The 12,493-nt window shown below is 51.8% G+C and overlaps 1 protein-coding gene across 3 annotated transcripts; it reads left to right on the forward strand.

The window, feature by feature from the left end:
- Positions 1-8,583: 8,583 nt before the first annotated feature.
- On the forward strand, positions 8,584-12,166 carry Irgc (immunity related GTPase cinema). Of its 3 annotated transcripts, none has more exons than XM_021167849.3 (2): positions 8,584-8,810; positions 10,642-12,166. In XM_021167849.3, the coding sequence occupies exon 2, from the start codon at positions 10,698-10,700 to the stop codon at positions 12,090-12,092; it is 1,395 nt and encodes a 464-aa protein (XP_021023508.1). In that variant the 5' UTR covers positions 8,584-8,810; positions 10,642-10,697; the 3' UTR covers positions 12,093-12,166. The 3 variants fall into 3 exon arrangements, with proteins under 3 accessions (XP_021023508.1, XP_021023510.1, XP_021023511.1); XM_021167851.3 differs by having other exon boundaries at positions 8,584-8,666; XM_021167852.2 differs by lacking the exon at positions 8,584-8,810 and adding an exon at positions 10,459-10,534.
- Positions 12,167-12,493: the final 327 nt, after the last annotated feature.

Below are 12,493 nucleotides of genomic sequence, written 5' to 3' on the forward strand. Positions count from 1 at the left end.
TGTGCATGTGCAGTTGTGAACCTCTGCCTGGGTATGACCCCTAATTCCCTTCCTTACCCTCTCATGCTACCTTAATACTTCTCTACTGGGTTCTGGCTCTTGCAGCCCATGCAGGGGACTGTGGGTGGCTCAGAGTTCCCAGGCTACCTGTTGGCCTGTGGGACACACTGCACAGTTAATCACCACCCAGGCCAAGGCATCCTTGCGCTGTCCTGAAGAACCTTGCTCTATCTTCTTGGTAATGAGGCCTCTCATCCCTTCCTGTCGTTCTCGGGCACTGAGAAGCCTGGCAGTCTCTGGGGATAAGTCAGGGCACCAGGCTGGACATCCTTTCTAGGACTATGGCTTCCAGAAAGCTAAGTCTTCTTTCTTGATCTCATGACCACAAAGGCTGCTTTCTTTCTTTCTTTCTTTCTTTCTTTCTTTCTTTCTTTCTTTCTTTCTTTCTTTCTTTCTTTCTTTCTTTTTGTTTTTTCGAGACAGGGTTTCTCTGTGTAGCCCTGGCTGTTCTGGAACTCACTCTGTAAACCAGGTTGGCCTTGAACTCAGAAATCTACCTGCCTCTGTCTCTCAAGTGCTGGGATTAAAGGCGTGCTCCACCACTGCCTGGCTAAGGCTGCCTTTTCCTATGGACACTCTTATATCTGAGCTGTGTGAAGATTGTGCCCCTCCCCCATTCGGGATGAGTTTTCCCAGAAAATCCCTCACAGGTAGGTTCCCCAGAGGGTTTGAGTCTTAGCTGCTCTCAGAACCAGTCAGGTTGACAGGGTTCATGAGATAGTTCAGGAGACAGAGGAGAAAGGAAGATACAGACATCACGTCAGCAGGAAGTGCGTGTTACGGAGAGTCAGTGCAGCAAAGAGAGAACAAACGGTTGCCAAAGACATGCAGGAACATAGGAGGGGTTTGTTGTTGTTTGTTTTGAGACAGGGCTTCTCTGTGTAGCCCTGGCTGTCCTGGAACTCACTCTGTAGACCAGGCTGGTCTCAAACTCACAGAGATCCGCCTGCCTCTGCCTCCTGAGTGCTGGGATTAAAGGCCTGATCCACCACTGGCTGACTCAGCTTTTAATTTTTCTTTAAAGGACCCAAAAAACCTGTTGGGGCTGCTCAATAAAATCTCAGCTTAGGGTGAGAGAGCCAGTTGGCCAGCCCCAGGTGCACCTCTAAAATAAAACTTGCTTCAGTTGTATAATTGTGGAACTGGTCTGTCTCCTCTCAGTTTTCAGGCTTAATTAAAGATGATAGATATATGCTACGTAATGATAATAATAATAATAATAATAATAATAATAATAATAATAATACTCCATTCTCTGGTCTTTCAGAATGTTCCCACCTGCCTGCTAGTGGAATTTCTCTTGGAATGGGATAAAGGAGGTAGATCAGCAGGAACCAGTTCAAAACCATAGGCTTCCCCAGTGCTGAGAGAAAAAATCTATGCCACCACAGCAGACTGGCTCTCTATTTACATTTGCACCACTTTTTAGCCTCTCATGATAGGCCCCAAGTATCAGTTCCCCCGGTCCTCAGCTGTGTGGTCTGGGCCTCATGACTGAAGTGTGGACATACTTAAGTTCTCTTGGTTGTCACCCTGTCGTGGGAGGTGTGCACAGTTCCACTTTCTGCTTTTGGTGGGAACTCATGCAATTTCCTTTTATCTTCCTCCCTCGAGGATAGATTTAGCAATAAACATCCTGATTACAGGACACGGACTAATATCTGTTCCGTTTTTGCATATCACAAATAATTTACAATAAGCTTAAAAGCTTGGATGACATATTCCTCCTGTTCATTGAAAGAAAAAACCCTAGCTGGGTGTGGTGAAACATGCCTATCCTTTTGGGAGGTGGAGGCAGGAGGATCAGGGAGAGAAAGAAGAAAAAAGAAAGAAAGGAAAGAGGGAAGGAGGGAGTGTGGGCAGGAGTTAGGGATAGAGCTGAGGAAGCCCTAAAATGTACCACAGAGGTCTGGGGGGATGGCCCAGTGGTTAAGAGTGCTTGCTGCTCTCCGAGGACAGAGCTCTGGTTCCCTGCATCTATGCAGAACATACAACCACCTGTAGCTTTTGCTCCAGAGAACACCACGCCCTCCTCTGACCTCCCATGGCCATTGCACATAGGCTGCGTTCAGCTGCTGCCCCCTAGTGGCTGGGTTATGCTAGTTCACTTTGGCTCATCTGTCAGTGGCTGTCCCTATCCCAGGAGGGTAGCCGATCTCTTCCCCAGCATGCCAGGGTGGAAAAAAAAAAAAAAAGGACCCAGTCCCTCTCACAGTCTAGCACTGAAGTCCCAGAATCCTACTGATGATAGCAATTCTCAAAGACAGTTCAAAATTCACTCCATGTCTCCGGGGAAGCCTGGAATTCACATTTGGGGAGAAGGAAACCGCATGTGGCAATCGACTATAAAAGGGCAGCCATCTTGTAGCTTCCAAATCCTGTTGCTTCCTCCTTGATTTCCTTTTCTTCTCTTTTCTCATTACTACTTGGCCTCATCTTATTTTCATTATCTATATCTTTTAAAAATATAAGGGCTAGGGCTGGAGAGATGGCTCAGCAGTTAAGAGCACTGGTTGCTCTTCCAGAGGTCCCGAGTTCAAGTCCCAGCAACCACATGGTGGTTCATAACCATCCCTAATGAGATCTGATGCCCTCTTCTGGTGTTTCTGAAGACAGCTACAGTGTACTTATATATAATAAATAAAATTAAATCAAATAAATCATATATATATATATGCTAGAGAGGTGGCACAGAGGTTAAAAGCCCTGGCTGCTGTTCAAGAAGACAGGAGTGCAATTCCCAGCCCCCACATGGCAGCTCACAACTGTCTGTAACTCCAGTACCAGGGGGGTCTTAAACATTCACACAGACATACATGCAGGCAAAACAACACACACAAAAATAAACAAATTAATGAAAATATAAGTTCCACAAAACAAGGGTCAACCTGGGCTACATAGTGAGTTTCAAGGCAGCCTGAGATGTAGAGTTCTATCCACTACTGTGTCTGCACCTAGAACAGAATCTGGTGGCCATAAGGCAGCCAGTGTTTGAATGAATAAGAGAAACCCTGGAGGCTGATTTCATGTTGGCACACACACACACACACACACACACACACACACACACACCCTGTAATTCCAGCACCCAGAAGGTGCCAGTGAGAGGAAGAATGTCCAAGGTCATCTTCAGCTACATGGTTCAAGGTCAGCCTGGCCTACAAGAGATCTTGTCAGAGAGAGAGAGAGAGAGAGAGAGAGAGAGAGAGAGAGGAAGTGGGGAGGATCCAGACAAACACAAGAATAAAACCACAATCTATTCAGTGAACCTCCAGGATGGGTCCAGCCTGCGGGGCTGGACTGCTGGGAATGGAGAGACCAGAAGCCACAGTGTGCAGGTGAGTTTCAGGATCGCTGGATTTTGTTTTCTTTTACTTCAATGTGTGTGTATTTGTGTTTAAAGTGTTGTGTGGTGTGTGTGGTATGTGTTGTATATGTGTCTATGTGTGGTGTGTATGTATGAGTAGTGTGCATGTGTGTTGTAGGTATGTGTGGGGGTTGTGTATGTGTGGGTCTGTGGAGTGTTGGTTCCTAGGGCTCCACCTTAGCCTTCCTGTGGTTTGGCAGGCACCTTTATCTGCTGGGCTATCTCACCCTATCAACATTTGTTCTGCTTTGTTTCCTTGTCTCTGTGTAGCCCTAGCTAGCCCGAGAGCTCTGGAGACCAGGCTGGCCTCGCACTCAGAGACTCGCCTGCCTCTGCCTCTTTTTCTTTTTCTCTTTCTTTCTTTCTTTCTTTCTTTCTTTCTTTCTTTCTTTCTTTCTTTCTTTCTTTCTTTCTTTCTTTCTTTTTTTTTTGGTTTTTCGAGACAGAGTTTCTCTGTATAGCCCTGGGTGTCCTGGAACTCACTTTGTAGACCAGGCTGGCCTCAAACTCAGAAATCCACCTGCCTCTGCCTCCCGAGTGCTGGGGTTAAAGGCATGCACCACCAGTGCCCTGGCAGATCCAGGTGTTGTTGTTTCTTGGTACAAGATCTCACTGTGTAGCTCAGGCTGGCCTCACATTCTCAGTCCTCCCCTGTCTGCCTCCCGAGTGCTGGCATAACTGGCGGCAGGCACCACTCTATTTTTGTGAGTATAGAACTGATGTGTGATAAGGATCTGTGCTTTCTAAATAAGTTCCCAAGAGCTCTCTCAGCTGTCCCAGAATAAACATCTTAAGTGATAAGGAAATGTCATGTTGTGGTTTTATTGGCAGCATCATTTTTTTCTTTGTTAGCAGGATCAAAAAAGACGTGTCCGACAGCCACCGGCATCTTAGGTTTGATTACATTTAGAAGGAAGGGAAGAGCAAGTGTGGAGAGGTTATTCATCTCTGTCCTCTCTGCTGGACCTGGTTCCGCCTCCTCCCCCCTTCCCTCCTCCCCCTCCCTTCCTCCTCTTCTTCTTCCTCTTCCCTTTCCCCCTCTTCCTCTTCTGCCTCTTCTTCCTCTTCTCCCCTGCCTCCCCTCCTCTGCTTCCTCCTCTCCTTCCTCCCCCTCCTCTGCTTCCTCCTTCTCTTCCTCCCCCTCCTCTGCCTCTCCCTCCTCTGCTTCCTCCGTCTCTTCCTCCCCTACCCCTGTTCCCATTTTACTTCCTTCATTCTCTCTGGCGCTGAGGACGGAACCCAGAGCCTCCTGTATGCCAAGCATGCCCTCTAATGCTGAGTTCTTAACACACTAAACTAAATAGGAAAGGTTTAACTGTGGGCTGGGGAGATGACTAAGTGGGTAAGAGTCCTTGCTATGCAAGCATGGGGAGGGAATTCAGATCTCAGCATCCATGTAAAAGCTGGGCATCGCCACCTGCGCTCGCTGGCCAAGCAGGTTAGGCAGACGGGCCAGCGAGCCCAAGGATCCTCCTGCCTCCATCTTCCAAATGTTTGGATGGCGGCTGTGAGCATCAGGCTGATCTTGTTTGCATGGCTTTTCTCTTTTAAAAACTTGCATTTTTAGTGTGTGTGTGTGTGTGTGTGTATGTGTGTGTATTGTGGGTGTGTTGCCAAGGTGCACATATGCAAGTCAGAATCAGTTTTCTCCATTGACCATATGGGTCCTAGGGATCAGATTTGGGTTATCAGCCTTGTCTGAAAGCTCCTTTATAAGACACTGCCCACCCCCACCCCCACCCCCATGGGGTTTCTCTGTGTAGCCCTTGCTGTCCTGAAACTTACACTGTAAACCAGGCTGGCCCCAGACTCACAGAGATCCGCCTGCCTCTGCCTCCTGAGTGCTGGGATTAAAGGGGTGCGCCACCACACCTAGCTCATTAATGTTCTTTTTTAACACAAACAGAACTGGTTAAGTTTATTATTATTTTTTTAAGGTTTATTTATTTAATGTATATGAGTACATTGTAGCTATCTACAGACACACCAGAAGGGGGCATCAGATCCCATTACAGATGGTTGTGAGCCACTATGTGGTTGCTGGGATTTGAACTCGGGACCTCTGGAAGAGCAGTCAGTGCTCTTAACCGCTGAGCCATCTCACCAGCCCAAGTTTATTTCTCTATGGCTAATCGATTTAATTTTATTGAATTATACTGATAAAGACATAAAATAATAAAATATTTTAAAAATTATTTTATGTGTATGAGTGTTTTGCCTCCATGTATGCATGTGCTCTTGTGTGTGGGCATGGTATTCATGGAGGTCAGAAGGGGGTGTCAGATCCTCTGGAACTGGAGATACAGACATTGGTGGGCTGCCACATGGGTGCTGGGAACCGACCCTGAGTTCTCTGCAGGAGCAGCCAGTGCTCTTATCCTTGGAGCCATCTCTCTAGCCCCTTGGCTTATGTATGCAGATCTGTTTGATGATGCTGTGTTGCTGGTCTTTTAGTCCCTCCTCGCTCCCCCACCCGGGCGTTGCACGTGTCTGTGAGTTTGGGGAAGGAGCCTTGGGGACGTGCCACACACAGTCTGCTCAGTGTTGAGGAATGTCTGAGGCTATTTTTGACTCCGTTTCGTTGGTTTGCTAGTCAGCAGGATCCCATCGAGCCCGCAGCTGCTGCCTGAGGCTTGGAAAGGTTGGACTCAGTGGGCAGCAGCCGTTCCTTCCCTAGATCCAGGCAATAATCTGTCCCCAGCTCTGGGGTCTCTGTCCCCAGCTCTGAGGGATCCTCCCATGGCCAGAATGAGCCTTTGAGATTTAGAAGCCTGAGATTCATCCTAGAAAACAGATAGGAGAAAGAACGCCCGTGGAGCCTGGCTGAGGGAGGCTATGAGGGAGATAGGACAGGCAGGTGCCCATGGACCAGACCGTAGAGAAGCTGTAGCTAAGAGCAGGGTCCTGAGAGCAGCTGCAGTCCCCAGACGCCATGACTGGGTACTTTGACTCTTATTAGTAGGAGTCTCAGCCTCACGTGTGTGTGTGTGGGGGGGGCATTAGGAACTGAACCTAGGGGTCTCCATGCATTGGGCAAGTACGCTACTATTGAGGAACATCTCAGACCTTGTCTTTAATTTTGAATTACTGATTTTTTTTTTTTTGAAGTAGGGTCTCAGGTTAGCTCAGCCTGACCTTACCCTGTAGCTGAGGCTGACTTTAGATTCACCACTATCCTCTTAACTCTGTGTGTGTCTGAGTGCCTGGGCTGTACGCATGAGCTACGGGCATGATCTATGGGCATGAGCGTGAGATAGTTGGTTTACTATTTTGAAACAGGTGTCAGCAAGTTGTCCAGGATGACCTTAAATTCACTCAGCAGCAGGCTTGGAACTGGTGATCCTCCTGCCTCAGCTTCTCAAGTAGCCTGACTGGCAGACCTGTGACACCTAGGTTAGACCTTTCTGTTCTCTACAAAGCGCTGGGGATGGAACCCAGGGCTTGTGCACACTAGGCAAGCACTCAGCCACTGAGACTCCCTGATTCCTGTCTTTTATCCCCACTTCTTGGCTCACAGGGCTCTAGCTCTGTGCCTGCCCGTTCTCTGCCTGCAGGCCCACAGCACCCATCATCCATTCCATTTCGCCTTCCCTGTTTCTCTCCTCAAGCACTCTTTCCCCTCCAGCCTTGCCCCACCGAAGGGGTCCTCGACTCTGCACATCGGTTCTCTACCTCCTCTTCGCTTGTTTTGAGACAGGGCCCCACAAGGGCCAGGCTGCCCTCGAACTTGCCAAGTAACTGGAGGATAATTTACAACTCCTGATCCTCCAGCCTCCACCTCTCAAGTGCCGGGGGGTTACAGCTGTGCGCCACCACTAATAACTCATGGCTCCTTTCATTCCCCTCTCCATAACCCAGATGTGCTGCTTCACAGAGTAAGGAGGGAACAGGAGACAGAAGGAAGGCAGGCAGGAGAGACACTTGGCCACTGAGCAAAGACTGACAGATGGGCAGGGAAGGGAGGAAGAAGGCAAGACTCAGTGCTCTGTCCTGTGGCTGCCACCCAGGGCCACTGCGGTCTGCGGTTAGTACAGATGAGACCCTGTGTCAAGCTTTGTGGTGTGTGTGTGTGTGTGTGTGTGTAAGCCAGAGGACAACCTTCTGCATCATCCACCTGCCTCCTTTGAGACAAGGACCTCTCGTTGGTCAGCAGCACTGATCAGGTGAGACACGGTGGCCAGGGCCCAGTGATTCTCTGTCTCCAGAGCTGTGGTTACCAGTGCCAGGGCTCTGAGAATTGAACCTGCGTCCTTGTGCTTGCAAGGCAAATACTGCAGATTAAGCTATTCTCCCTCCCTCTTCCTCCCCATTGCCCAACCTGTGTGTGTGTGTGTGTGTGTGTGTGTGTGTGTGTGGTCTCAGCCCATATTGGTCTCCAATGTGCTGTGTAGGGGAGGCTGTCCTTGAACTTGGGATCTATTGCTGAGGCTCTGGGATCACAGGAGTGAGCTACCAGGCCTAGAAATTGGTCCCTTCCCTCCCACTGCCCCTTTCCTCTTGTCCCAGCCAGTGCTAGCCAAGCTAATAGCCACCCCACCCCATCCTCATGCCCCAGAGTAGGGGTACACAGAGGAGCGGATAATGAAGGAAAGGTTGACAAGCTGAAGGCTTCCCTGGGCTGTAGTGTAGAGCAGGGAGTAGGCCAGAGCCTTAGATGTCCAAGTTATTCATTTAGGGCTTTGTCTCAGAGGGCCCACAGAGTTTGTCTGTTTTTGATTTAGGGTGTGTTTTGTTTGTGTTTTGTTTTGTTTAGGGTTTCATGAAACCCAGTTCAGCCTCAAAGCTTGCTATCTAGGCAGGGAAGGCCTTGGCCTTTAGTCCTTCTGCTCCATCAGCTGAGTGTTGGTTCGCTGGTGGTTTGCCACCATGCTAGGTGTGTTTGGTGTTGAGGAACCCAGGGCTAGACAAGCCCTCTCTATCCATGGGCTACATGCTCATCCCATGGGAGCAGGGGTAGGGGGTGGGGGTGGGGCTTTGAGCAAGTCTGTTTGGAAAGACACTTGTGGCGGCCCTCAGGGCCTAAATAGGCTCTCAGTGTGTCTGGGGTTGAGGGTCTCTGCTCCCTGGGGCCCCACCCTCTGATGTCACTATCTCATTATTACATGGAGCCCAGCTGACCAATGGGCTGAGGCTCAACTGTTATAATGGGTCCTAGCAACAGGTTGTGATCTTGGGCTAACCGGGGAGGAGACCCCACCAGCTGGGAGAGTGTGAGGGGAAAGGGAGAGCCTGCAGGCAGGTGAGTCCCTGAGGGCCAGGCTCTCCAGCTGGGCCCTGCGGGTCTGTGCACAGAGACCCAGGCTTCTGAAAGTTCCCATCCCCACCTGCCATCTCTTACTGTTCTGCCTCTAGCTGCTGGGACCTGTCTCAGGTCACATCTGAGGTAGGTTAGGGACAGGGCCTGGGAAGGGGTAGCTGGGGCCGGGGATACAGGGGGGCCAAGGGGAAGGGGAAAGTGGCAGAGGGGGTGAGGGATAAAAGAGCCAAGGGGCCTGGGCTAGAGTCCTGACTGTCTGAGTGGGGAGATAGCTTGTGTTATCTGAGCTAGGTTCCTCTCCCTGCCAGACAAAGTGGAACTCTAATTCCAAGGAGGTCTCTCTGTAAGCAAGAGACTTCATTATTTGGAGTTTTTTTTTTTTTTTTGGGGGGGGGGTTCTTGTTTGAGACAGGCCTCACTCTGTAGCCCAGGCTGGCTTTAGACTCATGGTGATCTCCCCGACTTGGCCTCCTAAGGGCTAGGATTACAGGCATGTACCACCATGTCTGGGTGAGGTAATGGCCCACAGGGTGCACAATTGAGAACCTCTGGAACCCCAGGGTGACAATGAGGGACACTGTCAGGAAAGTGACAGGAGGTACGAAGAGTTACAGGTCCCAGGAGGCGATAATGGGCCCTCAAGGCCAGCCAAGGCCAGGCTGGGGGAGGGGGCAGTTGAATGGGAGCCTACGGGCTGAATTAAGAATATCTTCACTGTTGACTCGAGGGGACATGGCAACACAAATAGGCCTAATATGGGCCCAAGAGACCTTTGAGGGCGGTTCAGAGGGAAGTAGTCAGGGCTCAGGAGGACAAGAGGTCCAAGTCACAAGCCCAGCCAGGCACAGGCTCACTCCTGTAATCCCAGTACTCAGGAGACTTGAGATGAGAGAGCTGCTGTGAGTTAATCACGATACTGGCTGCTAACAAAAGCTCCTGCCGTATGCCTGGCATTCTCTTACTGATGTTTACCAATGGGAGACTCACTGGAGACTCCCAGCGCGGTCACAACCAAATCTCACCGATGGGGAAGGCCAGTATGTAGCAGAGGGTGACCACAGCTGTTGAAAAGGAGCAGCTCACCAGCTTGGCCTGTGCCACATGCCTGCCCGTCCCTGTTACCCAGGATGGGAGGCCTGACCCCAGTAAGACTGGATGGCTCTGGTTCAAATATTTAGAAGACTTAGAGGGGGGTGGTGGCTTGTGCTTGTGATGCCAGCACTCAGGAGGACCACAGTGATTCTAGGCCAGCCTGGGCTACAAAGTAAGTTCTGGGACAGCCTGGGCTACAAAGTGAGAGACCCTGTCTCAACCCAGATACTGTAAGGAATCATCAGGTTTCATTTCAGCAGGCCAGCCTCACTCCTGGGCAAAGGACGCACATCCTTCACAAGGGTGATTGGTTCTTATGGCCCCAGGTCCCATGGGAAGACAGTGGCCTAGGTGGAAAGTGACCCTAGGCCTTTGATACTCCAAAGTTCCTTAACTCCTGCTGAATGTACCCGAGTTCTTGTTTAGGGACAGGGTTGCATGTAGCCCGGGAGAGCCTTGAACTCGACTTCTATAGCCGAGCATACCCTTCAAAACGATCCTACCTCCACTTCCCACGTGTAGGAATTCAGGTGTGAGACTTCTGACTTCTGATTGTGGTTGTTTCTGAGACAGAAGTTCACTAGGAAGCCCTGGCTAGCCCAAAACTCACTGTTGAAGCCTAGGTTGGCCTTGAACTCATATAGATCTGTCTCAGCTTCAAACTATGTGCCACCACACCTAGGCATTGTGAGTCACTCTCACTGTCCTGGGACTCATGGTGATCCTCCAGTCTCAAGCTCCTCAGTGCTGAATTACAGGTGAGAGCCAGGGTACCCCGGTTCTTGAGGAAGAGAGCTGGAAACGGTCTAGAGAGAACTTTGGCCTCCCTGACTCGTGATATGCGAATGTCTACTTTCTCCTGCAGCCACTGAGGAGTCACATTCTGTGACTGTCCCCCATCTTCCTGCCCAGCTCTGAACCATGGCAACTTCCAGGTTGCCCGCGGTGCCCGAGGAGGAGACCACCATCCTCATGGCCAAGGAAGAGCTGGAGGCCCTACGCACTGCTTTTGAGTCTGGCGACATCCCTCAGGCCGCCTCTCGCCTTCGGGAGCTGCTGGCCAACTCAGAGACCACCCGGCTGGAAGTGGGCGTCACGGGTGAGTCGGGAGCCGGCAAGTCCTCCCTCATCAATGCCCTGCGCGGCCTGGGGGCCGAGGATCCTGGCGCAGCTCTCACTGGGGTCGTGGAGACCACCATGCAGCCTTCACCCTACCCGCACCCGCAGTTTCCCGACGTGACCCTGTGGGACCTGCCGGGGGCCGGTTCTCCAGGCTGCTCAGCAGACAAGTATCTGAAGCAGGTGGATTTCGGCCGCTATGACTTCTTCTTGCTCGTCTCCCCACGTCGCTGTGGCGCCGTGGAGTCCCGCCTTGCTTCTGAGATCCTGCGCCAGGGGAAGAAGTTTTACTTTGTGCGCACTAAGGTGGACGAGGATCTGGCGGCCACCCGCAGCCAGAGGCCCTCGGGTTTCAGCGAGGCTGCAGTCCTCCAGGAGATCCGGGATCACTGCGCGGAGAGGCTGCGGGTAGCGGGCGTGAATGATCCCCGCATCTTCCTGGTGTCCAACCTGTCGCCAACACGCTATGACTTCCCGATGCTCGTGACCACCTGGGAGCACGACCTGCCCGCCCACCGTCGCCACGCCGGTCTGCTGTCCCTGCCTGACATCTCGCTGGAGGCTCTGCAGAAGAAGAAGGACATGCTACAAGAGCAGGTGCTTAAGACTGCCTTGGTATCCGGTGTCATCCAGGCCCTGCCGGTCCCCGGACTGGCAGCCGCCTACGACGACGCCTTGCTTATCCGCTCACTGCGGGGCTACCACCGCAGCTTCGGCCTAGACGACGACTCGCTGGCCAAGCTGGCCGAGCAGGTGGGCAAGCAGGCAGGGGACCTGCGCTCCGTCATCCGCTCCCCTCTGGCCAACGAGGTCTCACCAGAGACTGTCCTGAGACTCTACTCACAGTCCTCAGATGGTGCCATGCGGGTGGCCCGTGCCTTTGAGAGGGGCATCCCTGTTTTCGGCACGCTGGTGGCCGGTGGTATCAGCTTCGGCACGGTCTACACCATGCTCCAGGGCTGTCTCAATGAGATGGCTGAGGATGCCCAACGCGTCCGCATCAAGGCCCTGGAGGAAGATGAGCCCCAGGGGGGTGAAGTGAGCTTGGAGGCGGCTGGTGACAATTTAGTGGAAAAGCGGAGCACTGGGGAAGGAACCAGCGAGGAAGCCCCGCTGTCCACCCGCAGGAAGCTCGGCCTCCTCCTCAAGTATATTCTTGACAGCTGGAAGAGGCGCGACTTGTCAGAAGACAAATAAAAGTGCAGCCCTGCCCCTCCTCCCCACCTCCGCCTCACCCACCAGCCAAGCCCTTTAAAAAAAAACCAACATCAACCAAACAGGGCTACTGTGATCAAAGGGAGAACCGCAGTTGCTGCGCACAGGGTGGGTGTGGCTGTAGAGGGTGTTACAGAGGGAGACAGGCCTGAGTCTAGGGGTATTTGACCCCGAGGAGAGGGAGGCTGAGGGGTGGGTGGACGGGGTGACCAGGGCTCCTCAGTGGTCTCTCTCCCTGCTCCTCATGAGGCCAAGGTGAGAACTATCAATTGCCTGGGAGGTGCTCTTTGGGGGTGGGGGTGGGGGAGGAGGGGGAGAGAGGGAGAGAGAGAGAGAACCTTCTTGTGGCACTCCATATTGTAATTTGCTGTTGGGTATGGAAA

Source organism: Mus caroli, unplaced genomic scaffold, assembly GCF_978045245.1.
Source record: "Mus caroli unplaced genomic scaffold, Mus_caroli_1 scaffold_8, whole genome shotgun sequence".
Classification (NCBI taxonomy): domain Eukaryota; kingdom Metazoa; phylum Chordata; class Mammalia; order Rodentia; family Muridae; genus Mus; species Mus caroli.

Excerpts from the sequence above, each read along its gene's own strand:
- Irgc (XM_021167849.3), top strand. The coding sequence starts at position 10,698 with ATGGCAACTTCCAGGTTGCCCGCGGTGCCCGAGGAGGAGACCACCATC.